The 19,458-nt window shown below is 42.0% G+C and overlaps 2 protein-coding genes across 2 annotated transcripts in view; one reads left to right on the forward strand and one right to left on the reverse strand.

The window, feature by feature from the left end:
• GSAP (gamma-secretase activating protein) overlaps positions 1-9,655 on the forward strand; it is a 52,856-nt gene extending 43,201 nt beyond the window's left edge. The window contains exons 25-31 of the mRNA XM_069879929.1: positions 1,956-2,026; positions 2,592-2,686; positions 3,825-3,944; positions 4,626-4,687; positions 6,761-6,865; positions 7,001-7,094; positions 8,120-9,655. Coding sequence (XP_069736030.1) covers positions 1,956-2,026; positions 2,592-2,686; positions 3,825-3,944; positions 4,626-4,687; positions 6,761-6,865; positions 7,001-7,094; positions 8,120-8,220 — 648 coding nt within the window. The 3' untranslated portion in view covers positions 8,221-9,655. The remainder of the gene's footprint in view (positions 1-1,955; positions 2,027-2,591; positions 2,687-3,824; positions 3,945-4,625; positions 4,688-6,760; positions 6,866-7,000; positions 7,095-8,119) is intronic.
• A 58-nt stretch (positions 9,656-9,713) lies between these two features.
• Positions 9,714-19,458, reverse strand: part of CCDC146 (coiled-coil domain containing 146) — a 64,469-nt gene continuing 54,724 nt past the window's right edge. Inside the window, exons 15-18 of the mRNA XM_069880175.1 lie at positions 14,454-14,582; positions 12,915-13,052; positions 11,302-11,550; positions 9,714-10,087 (exon numbers count right to left, since the gene is read on the reverse strand). Coding sequence (XP_069736276.1) covers positions 9,902-10,087; positions 11,302-11,550; positions 12,915-13,052; positions 14,454-14,582 — 702 coding nt within the window. The 3' untranslated portion in view covers positions 9,714-9,901. The remainder of the gene's footprint in view (positions 10,088-11,301; positions 11,551-12,914; positions 13,053-14,453; positions 14,583-19,458) is intronic.

Here is a 19,458-nt window from a genome sequence, read left to right on the forward strand (position 1 = left end):
CAGCGAGGTGCTTATCAAATGTCAGCCTAGGCCCTACTGCATGCACTGTCTTGCTGTTGATTGTGTTTTCTCTCACTGGTTTAGAGCACTCCAAAGGAAATGGCTTCTGATACTTGCCCAGAAAAGCCTCGTCTTGTACATATTTGTTGCTAAATGAAAAATCACTTTGAATTGAGGCTGTGGGTTTAGCTTTTAACTTGTCTCCCCCAGAGGACCCGCTGCTAGCCTTGGAGAGGAAGCTGCCTGTACTGCCTTTGTAAAACAGATAACGTTTTCTTTGTCTCATGGAAATTGTCCTGTGTATTATACACTGAGAAAGTTTGAGTCAGGCTTCTCTCTCTGTATGCATTTTCTATGATATCCATTGTGGCTGATCTCCAAAGTGAATAGAGCTGTTGGTGAGGGTGTCATGTCACAAGCATGTGTGTATTTAAATGTGTTGTGATTGACATTGACTTAAGTTGTCTTTTTGTACCCTGTGAAAGCCATACAGTTTGTTCTATTGTGAAATAAAGAATATTCATTTTGGCATGTCATAACTGTGGAAACAGTGTTGTGCAAATAATAAGAGGTGATTCTGGAGTTGTTAAGAAGCCTCCCTTCAACACAACACTGATTTTTCAGCTCCAGCTGTAGCTCCTGGTGCAGAGGCTGTAGCTGCGCCCTGTGTGGTGGCCAGAGATGAAAGTCATTCCAGCAGCAGGTGCTGTTCTTGTGGCCATTCTCTGAAAACTGAAAAATCACTCATTTCCTGAAAAATCAGTGGGGAAAACTTGGCTTACTCTGGAGAGATTAAACTGGAGCTTTCCATTGCACTTGGGGAATATCAAGATGGAAAGTATTAGGCAGTTATGCTATGCCAGGTAGCTGTGCAAGACTTGATGGAGTGGTGGAGGGTAGAGGGGAAAAGGGTACCATGTAGAATTACGTTGGCCAAGGTACAGAGAGCACCGGGGAGCATTACTGAGGACCAGTATTCCTGTTCCAGCCTTTGCATATCAACTTCTGTGTATCTTGTTTCCCTCTCGCTCAGAGCCTGTGACAAGTTAGAGGCTGGAGAGGGCAGAGCATATGAGGAGAAAACAGCGTTGGGGGAAGGATTGCTGGATTCTGGCCATCTGTGGGGGAAAAGGTTTTCTAACTTCTCGTGACGCCTCTCTGCAAAATGGGGGCAACACTTGCTTCCTCAGAATTTCCTGGGATTGATTAGCGTGCTTTGAGGCCCAGAGATAAAAGGCATAGAGGAAGTGTCTCAGCTCTTACTGAGGTACGGAAGTGGTGGCACGTGACAGCCATGAGGGGACGGCTAGAGGAAGCTATTTCAGCTCTTTCGTGCGTGGTTTCTCTCTTTCAGCTGCAGAAGCTTAGACGGCCCAAGCGAGGATGGGGCTTGTGGCTTTTGTGTGCTGACTGTCTGTGCTGGATGCCAGCCTGGGATTGTACACAAACAACACCATAGGCCAAGGGGTCTTTTTTTAACTTCACTATGAACTGAAAGGAAACTCAGTAGAGGAGGAGAGGCATTTATTTGTCTCATCTTTCCTCCTTGCCAGGGCTGGATTTGTGATACCTCTTGCAGACTTATTTCATCAAACTGAGTTCTTTATTGCCTTCAGCATTTTCCAGTTTTGTCTGGGTGCTCTGGTCCTTTCCTTGCCAAACGCACAGTCACTTGCACATGCAGCTTTGGCTTTCGTGGCAAACAGATCTTTGAGAGTTTGATGCAAGAGTGTGAGATCCTAAGAAGCATGATTTGTTAAGATGCTGTACGTCTTGCACGATGCTTTGATGAGCTGGAAGCACTTATCTACATTTCTGGAATAGGGCAATTCAGTTATGATGCAAATTTTAATCCGTTTTACATTTGAAGCCCCTAGAAAAAAAAGGTAACTGAAGTCTTAGTAGGAGTCTCATGAGACCCCTAGAAACATTCAGTCTTTTCTTTTTTGTCTTAGCTCAGTCTGGTACATCGAATAATGAAAGAAGTTTGGAGGAGATACCAGCTTCATTCCTGCATCCTCTGCTTGTGAGCAAGTCATTTGATAAAGTTTTCACCCTGCCTTATAAAATATAGGCATAATAATTTTGGTCTTCAACAGTACTTACTTGCTTGAACAGCCAGTGCTTACTCTGCTGTGAATGTTGATATGATTGTGATGTGCTCTTTTTAACAATCCCACTGGCCCTCTCTAAACCAACATAAGTATTTGTCATATAAGCAGTTTTACAGCTGGAGTTCAAAGTTGCTGAGTTCACAGTGGTTTTAAGCTGGGTTAGTGGATGTTGAACACTTGTAAAATCCACGCCACTTATACCAGCACTCAAAATATTTCACCTGTTCTTAATACTGGGTGCTGCTGAGAGACTTGTAAATATGTGGTAGTGTGGGGGGCAGGGGAGAAGGGCAACACCAGGCACCTGGCGTGTCAGCACTGAACAGCTAGTGCTGTCAGACACCTCAGTAAATGAGAGAACATCCCACAGCAATTCACACAGAATGCAGTGCACGTGTAGTACAACAAACTGACCGTATTCCCAGGAGTGTGGGGGCATCTCAGGTTCTTAATATGTTGCTGCTTTGTTAAATACAGTGATGAGAGAGGAAGTGCAGGCGAGTTTGCGGTGTTCCACGTCATGAGTCGGATTCTGGAAGCTGCACATGGCATGTGCATGCCTTTACCTCCTGGTAAGTCCCATGTTTTGCTGTTTTAATTGTAAGTGAGGAGAACAATGCTATGAATTCCTCCCGGAAGAGCAGTAGTTGCAGCACGTCTGTCAAGTTAGCTTTGGCAGTAATGAAATCTATTCAAGACAGTTACAGAGAGGAAGACCCTCTGTAAACATGAAATGAAACAAAACTGAATAGTTGTTACAAATAGAGACAAGAAGACAGTGGTTTAGTTCTCAGTTTGCAGCTTCCAGTGGAATGCTTGGGCGCAGTTTTAGCTTAGAACTAGGATTTGGACTTCTTTCACTTATATATTTTTCTTGGACAACTGGACTTACACTTATTTTTCTTGACAATTAGTGTCAAGGGCTACAAGGGCAAATCCTGTCATGGAGCAAAAAAACGAGTTTTTCTTCTGATAGTGTTGCCCTGCTAGTATTTTTCAGCTTTATCCTGGAAGGATTTGCTCCAGCCTTGATGGAAGGGGCTGATCTTGATAGCTGACACTTATTTCCTAGAGCTCCTCAGAATCACTTAGTCTTGCACTTGCTTATTTTTGATAGGGAAAGACTTCTTAACTTCTTAATGCTTTCTGATTCTGTTTGGATCTCTCTAGTTTGTATTTCATGATCTGTCTTCAGTCTTTGAAACTGTTTTTGGTATGAGATCTTCCCTCAAACACACATTGTGTGGGCGCAAATGATGGCATGTAATGGTGTCACGTGTTGGAAGACCTGATGTTAAGTGAGAAACTGAAGTCTTGATGCTTCCTGTGGGAATATGTGGGTGGCAGCCACAGAGTGATGGTGGCGAGACCTCAGTTTTTGATTGATTGGGAGGAGAGAGGGAGATTAAAGACAAATTGGTAGCATGATTCAGATATAAGGGAACAGCTTGGAGGTGTTTAATGACTGTGTATGACTATAATGACTGTATTCAGTCCCCTTGGCTTTCCTCTTTCTGGCGAGATTGTGTTTGAGAGGACTTAAAGAGCACATAAATGAGATCACATGACTTTTGATAAACTGATTTTCTCACCATCTAGAAACAGGCAGAAGTTAGAGTGTTTGCTTTAGATAGAGTAATGCCAGTCTTTAATACAGACTTAGAAAAGAATACATATTGCTATACCAGACAAATTTTTTCTCTTTCATAGGTTTCCACACTCTGCACTTGGGACTCGGTGTTCGATGTCTCCCTCTGCACACCCTCCTGCACTATATTGATATTGGAGTCTTGCATTTGACGGAAACATGTGTCAGGAAATTACTGAAAGGTACAGTGAGCTTCATGTGTTTCATTTTTTACCAGCCAGCTAATTGGGAGTGGTATCCATTCAGCCATTCTAACTCAGACTCAGGATTTACTGCCCAGGAGACTCAGTTCTTCCAGAGTGCTTTTTCAGTGAGAGCTGGAGCTGATGGCATTGCCCAGCTGAAAGGAGAAAATTTGGGCTCGCTGTATATGATTGAGCCTTACCGTAGTAGGCAAAGAAATACCCATTTGGAGAACTGGTGTTTATAATTTTTCCACTTCATAATGAAATAGGGAGTGAGACAAACTGGCACCTGCAAGCACAGTATGTGTTACACCTGTGTCAATTGCCTTTTTGAGATCAGAATGGAGGAAGAGAGACCCAATGCACAGAGTCAGTCTGTGCTTGGGCTTGCTAAATCAAATATAGATATAGAGAGTTCTGCTTAGTCAAAACATGTTTGAATTACTGTGTAAATGGTTATGTAAAATAGTGAAGTTCCATGCATAATATACAGAAAAATATTTATGTAAACAGTTTGAACATAAATGAGACTCCTAAGAGCCATTATTTCAAATTAAAGTTTTCATTTCATTACAGAAATTATATTTATTCAGAATGTCTTAAGTGAAAGTTGGAAGTTTCTGTTATGTGGTTACCACTAATGTTGGAGGGGTTTGTTTTTTTCCCTTTCTCTTGTAGATCTGGACGACACTGAAAAGAATGAAAAGCTGAAGTTCAGTATTGTCATGAGGCTTCCTGAGGTAACTAATAACTTTGGATATAATTTCCTTGACCTTGATATCCACAGAAAATTTCTCCTTGAGCGTAGGATGAAGCCAGTGGAAGACATAGCTGTGATTCAAATAGGGCGTAGATGTGACATGAACCTCCACGGTTTCTCCATCTGCTGCTTGTGATCAGTAGGGTACCCTGAGAAATTACACATCTGTCCATGGTTTTTCTCTTACAGTCTCTACACTGCCCTGCAGGAATCAAATAGGCAGGACTGTTCCACTGAGAGCTCATCTGTGTAAAGCAATGACGGTTTGATGGAATTTAAGAGGATTTTGTGTGTGTCTGCGTTTTATAGCATCCAAAAATGCTTTTCTCACTTGTCACCTCTGCATTTGACTTTATTCATTTTATCAAATATATTCAAAAGCCAGTACAGTAAAAGCTGTAAAATCTGACTGTATCACATCTCTGTGGTGGGGGCTGAATGACAAGATCTCCCTGTCTGAAATCTCCCAGCCTTGCGCATCAGTAAGGTGACTGATTTACTAATTCCTGATGTGCCATTAGAAGTTCCAACAGAATGGGAGATTGACTTTTGCTCTTAGTGCACACCGCAGCACTGCAGAGGAAGCACAACATCTCAATGAGCAGAGGAAAAGCAGGGATTCCCCCTTGGGGTGTGCCTTGCTGTGAAACAGGCTTTTCTCAACATAAATTGCTTATTGTTTGCACATTAGGGGCTGTTACATATGGTTCAAATGGCCAGAAGTGCTGCTTTGGTTGTCCTTGAACAAGGGCTTCTTTATTTGGCAGCAGTTTTGAGAAGGGGTAGGGAAGGAGAACTCCACAGGACGTTCTTTGTCCTCTGTATCTTGTTTTGGGCATGGCTTGGTGAGCTGGGGTCAGCCCAGGCCTGGTGGGTGGGGAACACCATTTCAGCCACGATTTGATGCGAGGGGCTGAGCTGTGAGCGCTTTAGGGGACACGTACTGCCAGTTTTGCACAGTGGGCTCAGTGCCTTATTGAATCTATTTACAGCTTTGGGAAGAAACGCAGGGAACAGTTTGTTTGCCAGAAGGACACTTTGGGGTGACTTGCACTATTTTGAGCAGGTTACATTCACTAGATGACTTCAGTGGCATCAGAAGCAGATTTTTATGCACCATTGAAACTGTTCAGCATTTCCTAAATGAACTCTTTCAGTAGTCTCTGTTGCAATACATCAAAGTGAGGGGGAAACAGATTGATAGGGAAAATAGCAGAAGGTGGATCTGATTTCACAGTGTCTTCGTATTTGTTTGCTTATTGGTTAGGACTGGAAGCTTTGGGATATCTGGGTTTGAATCTCTCTTAGCTTTGGGAATGTGAATCAATTTTATCAATTCCTAGGATGATGTCCTACATAATGGGATGCGAATTGTGTTCCCGGTATCTCTTGTTGGCATTCTGCTTTTGTAAGATTCCTTTGACTGAGGCTGAGAGAAGCCCTGTTCTGACCGGAACATTAAGGAATGGAGCATCTGTGTTATTCTTTGAAAGATGAATGGAACCGAACCAGAGTCACAGTGAAGCATAAATGGCCATTTTTTAAGTCTCAGTTGGTACTGAAGTGCTCATGCAAAGTGGGACAGAGGTAATGGGACAGACTGATAGAAACTTACTGAGTAGCTCAGTGGGTACGAAGTTGCAAGGTTTTGATCGATTCCCATGTTTTAGAAGCATAAGGGTCATTGGGCACTGGAACAGGCTGCCCAGGGAGGTGGTTGAGTCACCTTCCCTGGAGGTGTTTAAGGCACGGGTGGATGAGGTGCTAAGGGGCATGGTTTAGTGTTTGATAGGAATGGTTCGACTCGATGATCCGGTGGGTCTCTTCCAACCTGGTTATTCTATGATTCATATTGCAATCCTTAGTTACTGGCTGTGAAAGAAAGGATCCAAGGCTAAATATGATGACATCTTAGCTTCTGTCATCAGAGTCTGAAAGCTATGCTGCAGCCTGGATTTTGTTTCTAGATTTTCTCTCCTTTTCCCCCTCCTAAATTTCCATTGTCTTGTGTTTGTTCTCAGGTTTTGCTTTTTTTTTTTTTCGTCTTTATTAGGCTCTTGGTCTAAAGGTCCGCCAGTTTTGGAATCATCCAGTAAATGCCAATTTCATTGCACAGAAATATGTGAAACTGTTGCTTGAGAAGCCAGGGAAGAGGCAGGTAAGAGCACGTGGGACTTTTTTTCATCTTGTGCTTTGACTGTGTTGAGATTCCTGACCATAAGACACCGAAGATAACACTGAAACTTGGCACTGTGCAACTTTATGAACTAACCTGATATATTCTCCCTTACAGTGTAGCAGGCCTCTCCCTGACAGACTCTCAGTCCCTGTGGAGTTTTTGCCACTTAACTACCTGACTAATATGCTGGCAGGGATAGAGAATCAAGGTAAGGTTAATTCTGTACTTTGGAAGACCAGTCATTGTTACCCTTTGATGCCCACACTTAGCTGTATCCTGACTATATGAACCATAACTGAGATTTAAAGCCATAACTGAGTTACAAAATTCCAGTGATGTCTGAACAGGGAGATTTGGTCCTGTTCCTGCTGATGGGAATGGTCAGGGGGCTTCTTCACTGCGTATCCTTTCATCCACATGCTCTCTGTGTTGAATCCAGTTAGCAAATGGGCATTTTTAAGAACACGTGTAGTGAAATTTGGTTTATGTACAACATGGTAGTAGCTGTTATTCTACAGTCAAACGGGGAGAAGGGCTTGTTCCTTATTTATACCACCTCAGAAAAGAGCACTGAGATCATTAGGTTAGGAAGTGCTCTGAAGTAACAGGCATTTTTAATTTCAATGCTGTTCCTTTTTGTTTGAAATTAAATTTAAATTGGTTAGGGCACTTGCTTCATCCAGTGAACCTGAGCATCTGAAGATTTTGAATTCCACTGAAAAAGCAAGATGCATGAAGGCAAGTGCTGTACTTTACAGCATTGCTGGCTATGCCTATGCTAATAAACAAAATAAAGTCAGAATAAGGACCTGAAGGCTAGAATGGGGTTGTTTGTTTGTGTGGATATCATCCCTTTTGGGGAAGAAAAGTAGTTAAACCATACAGAAGCATCAGAATGTGTCTTGGTCCGTTTTACGTACTAGCACAAACATGGACACTGTGCTTAACTCTGGTTTTGGCTCTTCAGTGTAGAATTAGTATGGAAGTCCCTGACAGCCTCCAGAGATGGTCTGTGATATACCTAGATCCCACAAACAAGAACGTTCTGCCACAGGTTAGCATGCAAATGCCTCCACTGAAAGCTGTAGGTATTTTGTGTGAAGGAAAACACAGGTCCATCTGTTACCTTACTGGTCAGGAGTGCAGATCAAGGTGTTCCCTAGACTGCAGGGCTCGATGCACAAGAACACCCAGCATTTTGTAAGCACTGACTTTCTCACCTTGTTTTTCTAGGTGGGCATCCGTATGACAAACAAGACCAGGTGAATGTAAGATTTGTAGAGGAAACAGCACTCAAACACACTATGATGCTTTTGGGCCTCAAATATTCCTGAAATAACCTGCTGTCGAAGAAAGCAAACCGTGGTGCTCTTGGATAAAAGCATTAGCTCGGAAGTGTGCAACCAGCTTTTTTGTGTTTGTTTTAAATGTCCTAATAATCTGCAGTTTTGTGTACCCACCATTACTGACATAAGCTACTCAAAATATTGTTTGGTGCAAGGTACTAAGGCCAAAATCACTGACTTCTAGATAAATCCTACAGAAATTTGTCTGACAGAAACCCAGTTTTTCAATGAAATGTATCTGTGGTTTCAGTGTTTCATGTTGAATTGGTAAATAAGTGGAACTGCATTGCTTATCGAAACACACTAGGAAAATTGGTATTTATATTAACTATTTTAACCAGATCGACAATTCTGAAACAGGTAGTCCAGTTGTATTGTACAGTAGTGAGAAGCCAGTAAATGCTTTTTCGTTTTCTTGGTATGTTTATGTAAAGCAAGTGAAAAGAGGAAATAATGAATCAGTCTGTGTATATAATGCAACAGTAGTGGGGTGTTCATTCCTTGTGGTGGCCGTGTGCTATCTTACAGTACTTCTGCCTCTGGAGTTGGAGTCTAATACATTCAGTTTTGTAATTGGCACAAAAAGTCATCTTCTTAAAGTGCATGTGCTGGGGTTGTGTTGTGTTTTTAAGACATGTATAATATTGTAAGCAATACAGAATAAGAAAAAAGCTCTTCAGAAATTTACCTTAGCGTTGGCTTGGACAGAGTTTTTTACTCGTGTCTTTCCTTACAGCTTCTAGTGTTACAATTCAAACCTCAGCTTCAAAACAAAGTGATGGAGATTGCTTTTCTTTCATTTTCAGCTTTTCTATATATATAAACAAGCCAGTATTTTTTGTTTGGTTGGTTTGTTTGGTTTTTTATGTTCTGAACTGTAACAATAGTTTATCATAGCAGTAGCGATCCACTATGCAGACCAAATCTTAAGTTCTGACATGTAGTATTTCTGCAGTCTTTATGGGATTTAAAGACCTCTCTATCAAAGTTACAGCCTATTAAACTGGTAAAATCGTTGACGATTTGATAGATTTTGGAGGTTTCAATACCTACTTCTGATATTCTCTCTGAGCTGTTTCCACTGATGCTTCCTGTTCCGAATCAATGGAATTAAAAGATCCAGTTCTCGGGAGTGGCTTGGCGGGTTCATGGTCATTCCCTTGTTGCCACCAGCAAAACAAGAGCTGTAGCTTTCTCAGTAACTGCATACAGGGAAGGAATATTTTTCTCAGTATAATTAAAATGTGTCTGGCAAGCATGAACTCCAGGCCCAGAGTGCAGAAAGCGATGTCAGTGTGTTTGTGTGAGTTCTGGGGACTTTGTATTATATTAATAATGAGAGATTTTCTAGACTTTTCTTTTTAATAAGATGTATTAGAAAACATAATCAGATGCAATAAAACTTCACCAGAAAAGAAAATAAGTGTAGTAGGTTGATCGCTCATTTTTCTTAACGTTTTAAAGCATGTGGGATACCAGGCTCCTCCTGGCCAGGAGAAGGGAACTTATATCACAGGCTATTTAGCGGTGCTTCTGGCATTAATGTCTTTGTTTTCAATAAGGAATTTGGCTGAAAAATAATGGACTTTACCTCAGTGCAGTGTAAATGCTATTGACCCCAGAGAGTCAGCAACCGGTACCGGCCTCTCCTGCTGTAGCCACTGTCTCTTTAGATTTCAGTTGACTTCACAACAGGTTTTCTGAAGTGCCTCATGTTGGAACCAGACTCACTTGGTTTGAAAGGAGCCAGTGTACCGCAGGCCTTCAGCAGCGGGGGACCATATTCATCACCTGGGGTATAGGCAGTCATGTGGCCGCAGCCGGGCACTGCAGCTTGTTCCTCTTCTGCTGCACGCTGCGAAAGAAACAAGAAACAACATTTTGATCGCTTTGTGATTATGTGCTCTAAAATTCCAGTGCTCTTGAGCCAAGGTACAGAATGTCTGAGAAAGGAAGCACTATTAGTCTAATCCTTTGCAACCAGAAAACCCAGAGGGGAATGAAACGTTTGTTGAAAGGAAAGCATGAGTTATTGACCATGTAGGTGTGAGTTTATCTTTCTAAACAGTGTACAGATTGAGCTTGTAATACTTGTGTTATTTGTGAAGAAAGCACATTGGATGAACTAATAGAAGTTGTAATAAGTATGCACAGGACATCTTGGGAGCAAGATAATAGTTCTGATGCTTAGAATGTGGCTGTATTTATGTTGACAGCAACTGTTACTGAGTACAGTTACTACAGTGAGTGTGTATCCACAGCTCTGAAAGGAAACGGAGTCATAGCATGAGGAGAAATGCTAATGACGAAGTTTCTTATTCTAAAACAGTTTTATTGCAGCAGTTCTGCCTGACTTCAAGTTCTTTAAGTGCTTATACAGTGTATTCCTCTCCCAGCTTTGTGTGCCTTTCTGATTCCCTAAGGGATTTGTATGGTAAAGCTATAATTTCCCATCAGCAAGAGTTCCTAAGTTCACACATCTCATTTTTATACTATGGGAGCTTTCTGCTCAGGGATCACTGATGGTCTCAACTAAGGAGGTGCAGTATCCAGCAGGGTAGAATTGAACTGCTGTTTGCTACGCTACCCTGTCGACCCTCCATGTCTAGCCCAGCAATCTGATTTCCTGCTACTTCTGCTCTGATGTTCCCTACATCTGGTAAGTGAAAGATGCTAAACTTATTTTTCCTGAACGCCGCACCACACCTTTTGCAGCTTTACCTTGAAATCAAATGGAAAGCAGCACTTCACTGATGACTGTCTCACACGTCATCCCAAACATGGTCGCACACATTAATAATTGAAGGCAAGTCTTCTTTTCAGTGTACCCTCTCCTTAAGAGTCACTGACCAGTTCTGAGCAGTGCACCTGGCTACAGTCATAACTCCAAAACCCGCACTGTACTGCTTTTGTAGTTATTTCTGTACCGTTATCTCCAGTGAAGCCTAGAGCTCCTTGTTGTCATGGAGCAGCCACACAGCAAGTTAGCATAGCTCTTTCAGAAAGACAAGCAAGAACAGTGAAAAGAAGGGGCTGAAGATCAAATGGCAACATACGGAAGAAACTTACTTTCACTCTGGCTTCAGCTGCTTCTTTTTGCATCTTCTCATTGCGTAATACCTTCAACCATTCATTTTCTATTTCCTTGGGGAGGGGAAGGCCTTGATCTATCCTTGATGAAACAGTCATCAAAAATTGTTTTTTGTCTCTCATTTCCTGCTGGAGCTTAATGACAAGTGCTTTCTTCATGGATAGCTCTGCAACAAGAGCCATCATCTTCTGGGTTCTGTCCTTTATCTTCTTTTGGAGGTTGTTTGTCTGGAATAAGTAACGACTGCTTTGTAGTTAGGGCTTCCCTCTAGATGCTACTGAGCATGATGTAAGTAATTAAGTATGTGAAAAGTAAGTATTAAGTATGTGAAAACAAGCCCAACTTGACTTGGTTAAAAAATAGTTCCATACTTGAAAATACCTTGATGAAATAGGATTTGTATTTCCTTGATATGCCCAGAACCGTGGAAACTGGCAGCATAAGAAGATACAGAAAGCAAGTTTGCATTTTTTTCCTGCCCTTTTCAGCTGAACAGCAAAACTCCTGTTGCCCTCAGAGGCAGGGATTGAACCCAGATTCCAATTGACCGTCTGCACAAGTAACTTTGTAATAAAGGTGTAATAAGCCTGGTCCTTACAAGACAATTTAGTGATAATGTGGACACAGTAGGGCTGGGGTTGGGAACAGACAAGAACAAGATGGGAATCTTTGAGTCTGACTGGAGATGATTTAAACAAAATAAACCCAGCAAAACTCAAATACTCTTTTTAAAGTGACAAATAGGGAATTGAGAGAGTCAGAGCAATCAGCTGTAACTTATGGCACATTGCCATTGTTACAGTAGCTATTAGCCCATGGCCATGATTTCCCAAACCCAAATAACAGCCTTGTTGTTTCTCCATCTGTGGAAAATTAAATCTTTACTGTAAAGATTTGTTTTGGTTTAATGCTTTCCAAGTGCCAAACCTAACACCTAAGGAAAAAAAAATCAACTCTGGCCTTGTTTTACATTAATTGCTTTGTATTTTTTTTCCCCCGTCTTTCACTCAGTTCTCCTTTATTTGGAGCTTTTTCATCAAGGAGGTGAAGGTGAGAGGAATTTTGCTCTTCTCCAAACAATATTGCTGGCAGTTAAAAGGAAATAGCTATCATTCTATAAGAGTAACTGTAACAAAAATGATATTTCCTCTGTGGTTCTCTGAATAACAAAGAGACTTTGAGCCAGATACCGAGTTTATCTTTTTCTGTGTTGGAGGAATATAAAGCTTACCTGGCTTTTCACCACTTCCTTTAATCCATTATATATTTGTTGTGGAAGGACTGTGACGTACACACACAAAAGGAGAATTCTTCCAAGTTTCTAAGCACTCAACCTGAGAAATAACTAATCCTGGAGTCTGGGGAGATGATGCAACTATTTTTTCAATAAGAATGTGCACTCGCCTAATGCTCTTCCTGGGTCTGTATTGCTGGTATCACTAAATGTAATTCCTGAAGACTGACACATGACTTGTCTATCGATATTTCCAGCTGTAGTTTTGTAATTTGCAAGTGACTCATCTTACCTCTTGCCCAGATATTATTTCATTTCACATAGAATAGCAAGCAGCCCATGCACCACCCTTCTTACCCTTTTAGCTAACAGCAGCTTGTCCCTCTTCCCATCTTCTACTGTGGCACAGGCTCTGTCTGTCAGCTGGGAAACGTGCTCATAGAGAAAATCTGTCTCCAGCAACTTCTCTTCCTTCTGCACCAGCTCCATCTCTAGCTGCAGAGAGAAGAATAGAGGGTGTAGGTAAATGGCAGGGGAAGGTGCGACGCAAGGTGTTGCTGTTATTGATTTGGGAGCTGCTGCAATAATACCACTGAACCGCCATAAATAATCACCATCATTTTTTTTCAGATTTTTTGCCTTCTCTACCAAGTATCAGGCCAAAGTTGGTTCAGTTGGTTACCGGCAGTCCTACAGTTGTTCTATATCAGATCAGGCCCTTTCAGAGAGCAGGGGGTTACGCCAGCATTACTGCTGCCTTACTGTGATATTCTTGAATGCAATAATTTTTTTTTTATTTTTAATCTTCTCGCTTGTTGAGTCACACTGTAATGAGAAGGTTTCAGCTCTTGCTTTAAATACCTTTTCCCTACTGCTGCAAAAAAACCCCAAACAAACGAGGAATTATATGCTCCAAAGCCTAAAAAACAAAGTACTATGCCACTAAAAGGACTTTAAAAACACAAGGAGATTGAAAGACAATATTTGAACTTATCTTATGACTTCAAGAAACCTGGCTGTTTGACATGCAGGTTGGCAACAGCAGGCTGTGTTGGATTTATAAAAGGGGACTTGGGTGTTCTGATCTTGTTGGTACCTTAATACCTTCAGAGCCCTGTGTGAATCCCCCACTAAGTGAGGGGAGTTTTGTGCCCCTATAACTGAGACTGACAATAATATATAAGAAAATACCAAGGTTACTCATTCCATTCCTTTACTTTTGCCCCATGTGCAATACAGGAGGTGCCCTGAAATTGGACTTTAAACTTCCTTCTGTCTTGAAGCCTGCTCTTGCAGTCCCTGGTGGTGCAGCTGCTTGGTTGGCCTGACTGCTGCTTCCATGAAGGTCCCTTCTGGGGGTCCCCATTCCATGTGGAAACAAAGTAAAGCCAGAGCTGGAGCAGGATGCTTGATCCTGTGTCACGTCTGCAGACTTTGTTAAAAGGGTGGTGGGTCTGCCTCCCACTCACAGCCTGAGCCGTGTGGTGGAACAACTCATAGCTAGTTATTGAAGAACAATGGCTTCATTTGTTTGCAGTTTATTATTCCACATTAATTTCCTTCTGCTGCCTTTTGTGTGGTTTCCCATGGTGAAGCAGGAGGGTCTGCACTGAGGTGCCAATGATGTGAGTGGATTGGATAGCAGAGGATGCAACAGAGCCAAAATACCACACAGAGCCCATGTTTTGCTCCCGTTCTTCAGCCTCTGCTGGAAGAAGTCAAGATGTCCCACACCCAGGTTTCCTGGAAAGCAGATGCTGGGCTGGAGTTCCATCAATCCATCATAATTATTTTAATACCTCTTCCAGAAAGTTTACTTTCAAAATAAAAGTTACCACTTGCTTTTTCTAAAAGAGGTCAATCTAAAAGAGATTGTGATGTGAGAAGTGATGTTACCTGCTCAATCTTTTCTAGCAGCTCAGGTGGAGATAGGTCCTTCCCTCCCAACCCTCGCTTTCTCGTCTCGTTTGTGGGGTCTACAAAGATTGTCTCCATCTCTTTAATCCTGTCCTTGCATTGGGAATACTAGGAAACAAAAAGCCACAAGAGTTATTTTTTCAGATAAGAAGCTGGAAGTTCCACTATTACTCCATGACCAGAGATGGAAGTTCTCAGTGTCCCTGATTTATGCCAGGAGAACTTCACTAAAGCATCCTGGGTGTACTGGTGGGTGGCTGCACTGCCAACACCTGTGCTTGTAAGTAGGACTCCAGCCTCGTTGGGAGATGTTTGGATGCCCAGGTGGTGTAGGACTAAGCAAAACAATGCTGATCAAACACTGGGAAACATTTCCCTATGAAACCAGAGGTGGACATACATTCACCTGTCCTATGGCTAATGAACGAGGATTTGAAAAACAGTAGATTATGTCACAGGTCTTCCCTATAATGCACAAATATAAATCAGCTTCATCCTATTAGTGGTTTAAATGTCTTTAATGTGTGTTACCTTGAGTCATAGAATCACCAGGTTGGAAGAGACCCACTGGATCATCGAGTCCAACCATTCCCATCAATCACTAAACCATGCCCCTCAGCACCTCATCCACCCGTGCCTTAAACACCTCCAGGGAAGGTGACTCAACCACCTCCCTGGGCAGCCCGTTCCGGTGCCCAGTCCTTCTCCATGTGCAACAAAATCACCTAAAACAGTGTCCAGATAATTTAGCTACACAGAAGAGGCTTTTTCTCTGAGCCACCAGGTACCACAGAAAGAACCCCAGACTGGAAGATTATTTTCACCTTCAGAATATGTTTGGGAAGTCAGAAAAAGGCTGCCTCAGGGACTGATAACTCCTTCAGCTTCTGCTGGATGGAGCGTCCTGAGGAGGGAGAGGAGCACCAGGAAGGGTAGGAGCCCCCACCGGTGTCCGCTTCCTTCTCTCTCACCAGGTCTCTGCAGCCTGGCCAAGCGGATGCCTTCTGTGGTGAGTATGGCTGTGTGGTGGGTGCTTGGGGCTTCTCTGGGACTCACGGACTGAGCACCGCTCAACAGACAAGATTTCCTTGTGTGGTTGAAAGGGTCAATACATAGGATTATGAACACTTTTGATTTCCTTTTTTAAGGAAGACAATGATGCTACAGTTGCAGAATGGAAGTGAGCCCTGCTGACTGCTGGGAACCGAGTCCCACCTGAAGCTTTGTACTCAGAATACTTCTTTTATCCTCAGAAATTGACCAGATGTTTTGAGGTAGAGAGCCCTCCATTATCCCTACAATCTTCTGTTTGACCCACAGGATCCACTGAGGGGTGTAGGAAGTCTACAAGTGCCTGGGGTTTTGGTTGCAAGTTAAATCTGAGAGTCCCACCTCCCTGCTGGTTAGTGCTAAATGTCTCATCCCTATAGGCATCCAAATTTTCTGTGTTGAAGTTCCCAGGCACGTGTCCTGAGGTGACTCAGTGATGACACTGAGCAATGTGGTACTCCTGGGACCAAGAGAGGCAGGTGTTCCCTGACCTTTCTGATACGAGACCTTTTCCATGGAATAATGGCTCCCAGAACATACTAGATGGACACCCATGCTTTGCATAAATACTCACAGAAGGAGCAGCTGGGAGCATTTCTTCATGTTTGGACTTGCAGAACTGACAGTGCTCAGTTTTTTTCTACTTTGATATGCGCCTGGCCATCCGTCAGCACATTGTCACTGACCTTGATCTAGTAGCTCTAACATAACATGACCCAAAGAAGGGCCATAGGTGATAATTAGGAATTGCAGGTGATGGTATTAAGGAAATAAGCAGTTGCTGTCTCTTACAAACAGTCAGCAAAAAGACAAAGTAAATGTTTAGCTGTTGCTACTGGGACAGAGTTTGTTCCCTGAAAGATAACAAGTCATATTTAACTGGAAAAGGGAAGATGCACACATCTCTTTGAGTGATTATGGAACATTACCAGAACATCTGTTTTAAATGCTTCTTTTTCTGATAAAAAAAAGCACCACACAGCTCTTTCTTTTACACTTTGTCTAAGAGCAGGCAAAGTAAAATCCTTAAATTCCTGTAATGAACAATTTCCTTGCCAAAGCACGATTCAATTTAAAATTAATACCCTTCAGTGCGTAAAAAGTTTTAGGGGTAGTGAAAGATTTATTTATTTTAATTATAAACAACTAAAGCACAAGCCAAATAATACACAGAGCGGAAGAGTGTAAGAGCAGGACTACCACAAACAACAGGATGCAGGTATGCGTCCAGTGGTGTTACGTATCTGGGGCCAAATTTCTCAACCACTAACTCAGCTGAAAATGTACTGTTGGAGGCTCTAGTAACTTCACGAGATTAGGGACAGCTCACCAAGTAAAATTTTGCAGGATTGAATAGTTAATTCAGAGAAGGACTGCTGCAGCTAAAATACTGTTCAAATAAGAAAGAAAATCCACAGAAAGTTTCGTATCAAATATTAGGCTTACTTTTAAATGCAATATGAATTGGAGTGATAAAATGCAGGCCAATTCAGAAGTATGGAAAACAAAGCACATTTAGACATAGCCATGGTTTTCTGTGTCTGCTTAAATGATGTGACTGTAGACATTCCTCTTTATTTTCTCCTTATTTGTGGTGTTTTCCTTGCGCAAGACTTTATCTGAGTTCTATGACGTTCTAAGTCTTAAAATCAAAAAAATCCCCCTTATTACTTGGAGTGGATTTGATATAGGGGATAGGAAAAGGCTCTGCAAGAGGGGCTTTTCTACATTTGATTGTAATTAGTCAGGAGGAATTGTTGAAGGATGAACAGAGGGGATAGAACACATCTAGATAAAGGAACTGGTCTGAAAACGTGGTGATCTGGAGCTTCTTTTGGAAATCTCAGAGCAGGTAGGCGAGGTATGCGGAACCCTAGAAAAGGACAAATATCATACCTGTTTTTAAAAAAGGGGGAAAGGAATTATGGAACAATAGATAACTTATCTTTGCTTTCTGAAGAATAAATCTGTAACAAATGATTAAGCTTTCATTCTAGTAGGTGGAAAAGAAAGAGGTTTGGAATAACAGCCAACAGAGGTGCCTTGAGTCATGGCAAACCAGCCCTATTTCCTACTTTGATAATTTAACAGGGATGTGGATAACAAAGAGTAGGTATCATACATATTGATTTTTACATAGTTTTAATATTGTTTCACGTGACATTCTCTTAAACAAGCTAAGGAAACGGGTTCTTGATGAAAATACAAGGTAAGTACTACATCAGTTGAACGAGGCTAAGCTCATAGAGACTCCAAATACTTTCTGGCAGAGAAGATTCTAGTTTAAAATTACCTTGGTCTGATAAAAGTTCTGAACAAAAGGGATAATATTAAATAACAAACACAAGTTGCCACATGGAGGCAGGAAAGTACCCGTGCAAATACAGAATCAACGCCATCTGATTAGATACCCTTTCTTAATAGAAGAGTCTGGTTGTTACGAATGGGCTCAAGCTGAACATGAATCACTATGTCCAGGTGTTACAAGAAACGCTGCCATCATACCTGAACACGTAAGCAGAATTATAACCTGCAAGATGCCTGAATGTATCCTTTCGCTTTCAGCTTTGCATATCAAGAAAATAAAAGACCACATTGCTGAAACTAAAGAAAAAGCAAAAATATAATCGTTTAAGAAAGATTTGTAAGGGCTGATGGAAAGAAACAGGGTTGTGTAGCCCAGCAAAAGGATGGCAGAGGAACATGATTAACTGCCTTCCATTAACATGAAATGCTGCAGTAATGAGGATGATGATCCATTTGTCGTGTCCCTGGTGGACAATACAAAACAATATTCTTACAGTGCAGCAAGAAAGATTCAGGCTAAGGGTTAAGAAAATCTTTCCCCTGTTAAGGAAGGATAGTGGTGGTTTGAAAGTACAGCTTAGCCCTCTCAGGAATGACAGGCAGTCTTATGCTTGAGTAGGAGCACGATAAGCTCTTTACCTCTCTACTAGCCTTGTTTTTCTATGACTGCAATGACGTAGTTTGGAGATTTTCATGGCATTGTATTAAAACCCAAATAAATGTTGATACCAAACGTGTGAACAAAATTGTCAGTCCCTGTTATATTAGTTGAACTCTGAGGCATGGAAGTCCTGTCCACAGCACCTTGACAGCTCAGCAGGTCTGTATGTGGATTAATTAATGATTCATGCCAATGATTTCAGACTGATGCATGAAGGCAGATCAGCTTTCATGGGTCAGTTCACTCAGCAGGACCAGTCCCTTGATGTTAAGTCCCAATTAAAAGCTGCATAGTTTTATGCCAGGGAAAACGACCTTAGAATCTCACCAGGTGTATTTTGTATCAGATAAAGGAAGTACAGGAGCAGAAGAGACACAAGTAAAATTGTAGTTCTTCCTGAACAGGCACATAGCCCTGATTGTGCTATTGCCCTTCCTAGTGGGCACCACAGCCACTGAGACAGGGAGGCAGTTTCCACAGGCTACTGAAAACAATGCATTCACTCAGTCGCCTATTTCAAGAAATCATAGAATCATAGAATTATAGAATGGTTTGGGTTGGAAGGGACCTTGAAGATCATCCAGTTCCACCCTCCCTGCAATGGGCAGGGACACCTCCCACCAGACCAGGCTGCCCAAGGCTCTATCCAACCTGGCCTTGAACACCTCCAGGGATGAGGCAGCCACAACTTCCCTGGGCAACCTGTTCCATACATCTCTAACAGAAAAAGATATCCCATCACAGAACAGCTAATTTAGTGCTGAATAAAGCATCTCGTGAGAATAAATGGGATTTAATCAGTGCTTACAAATATCCAAAAGGCGGATATCAAGAGAATGGGGTGCCCAATGACAGGACAAGGGACAATGGGTATGAACTGGAGCACAGGAAGTTCCACCTCAGCATGAAGGAAACTTTTTTACTTTAAGTGTGACAGAGCTCTGCAACAGGCTGCCCAGGGAGATT

Source organism: Phaenicophaeus curvirostris, chromosome 1 (genome assembly GCF_032191515.1).
Source record: "Phaenicophaeus curvirostris isolate KB17595 chromosome 1, BPBGC_Pcur_1.0, whole genome shotgun sequence".
NCBI classification, from domain to species: Eukaryota; Metazoa; Chordata; class Aves; order Cuculiformes; family Cuculidae; genus Phaenicophaeus; species Phaenicophaeus curvirostris.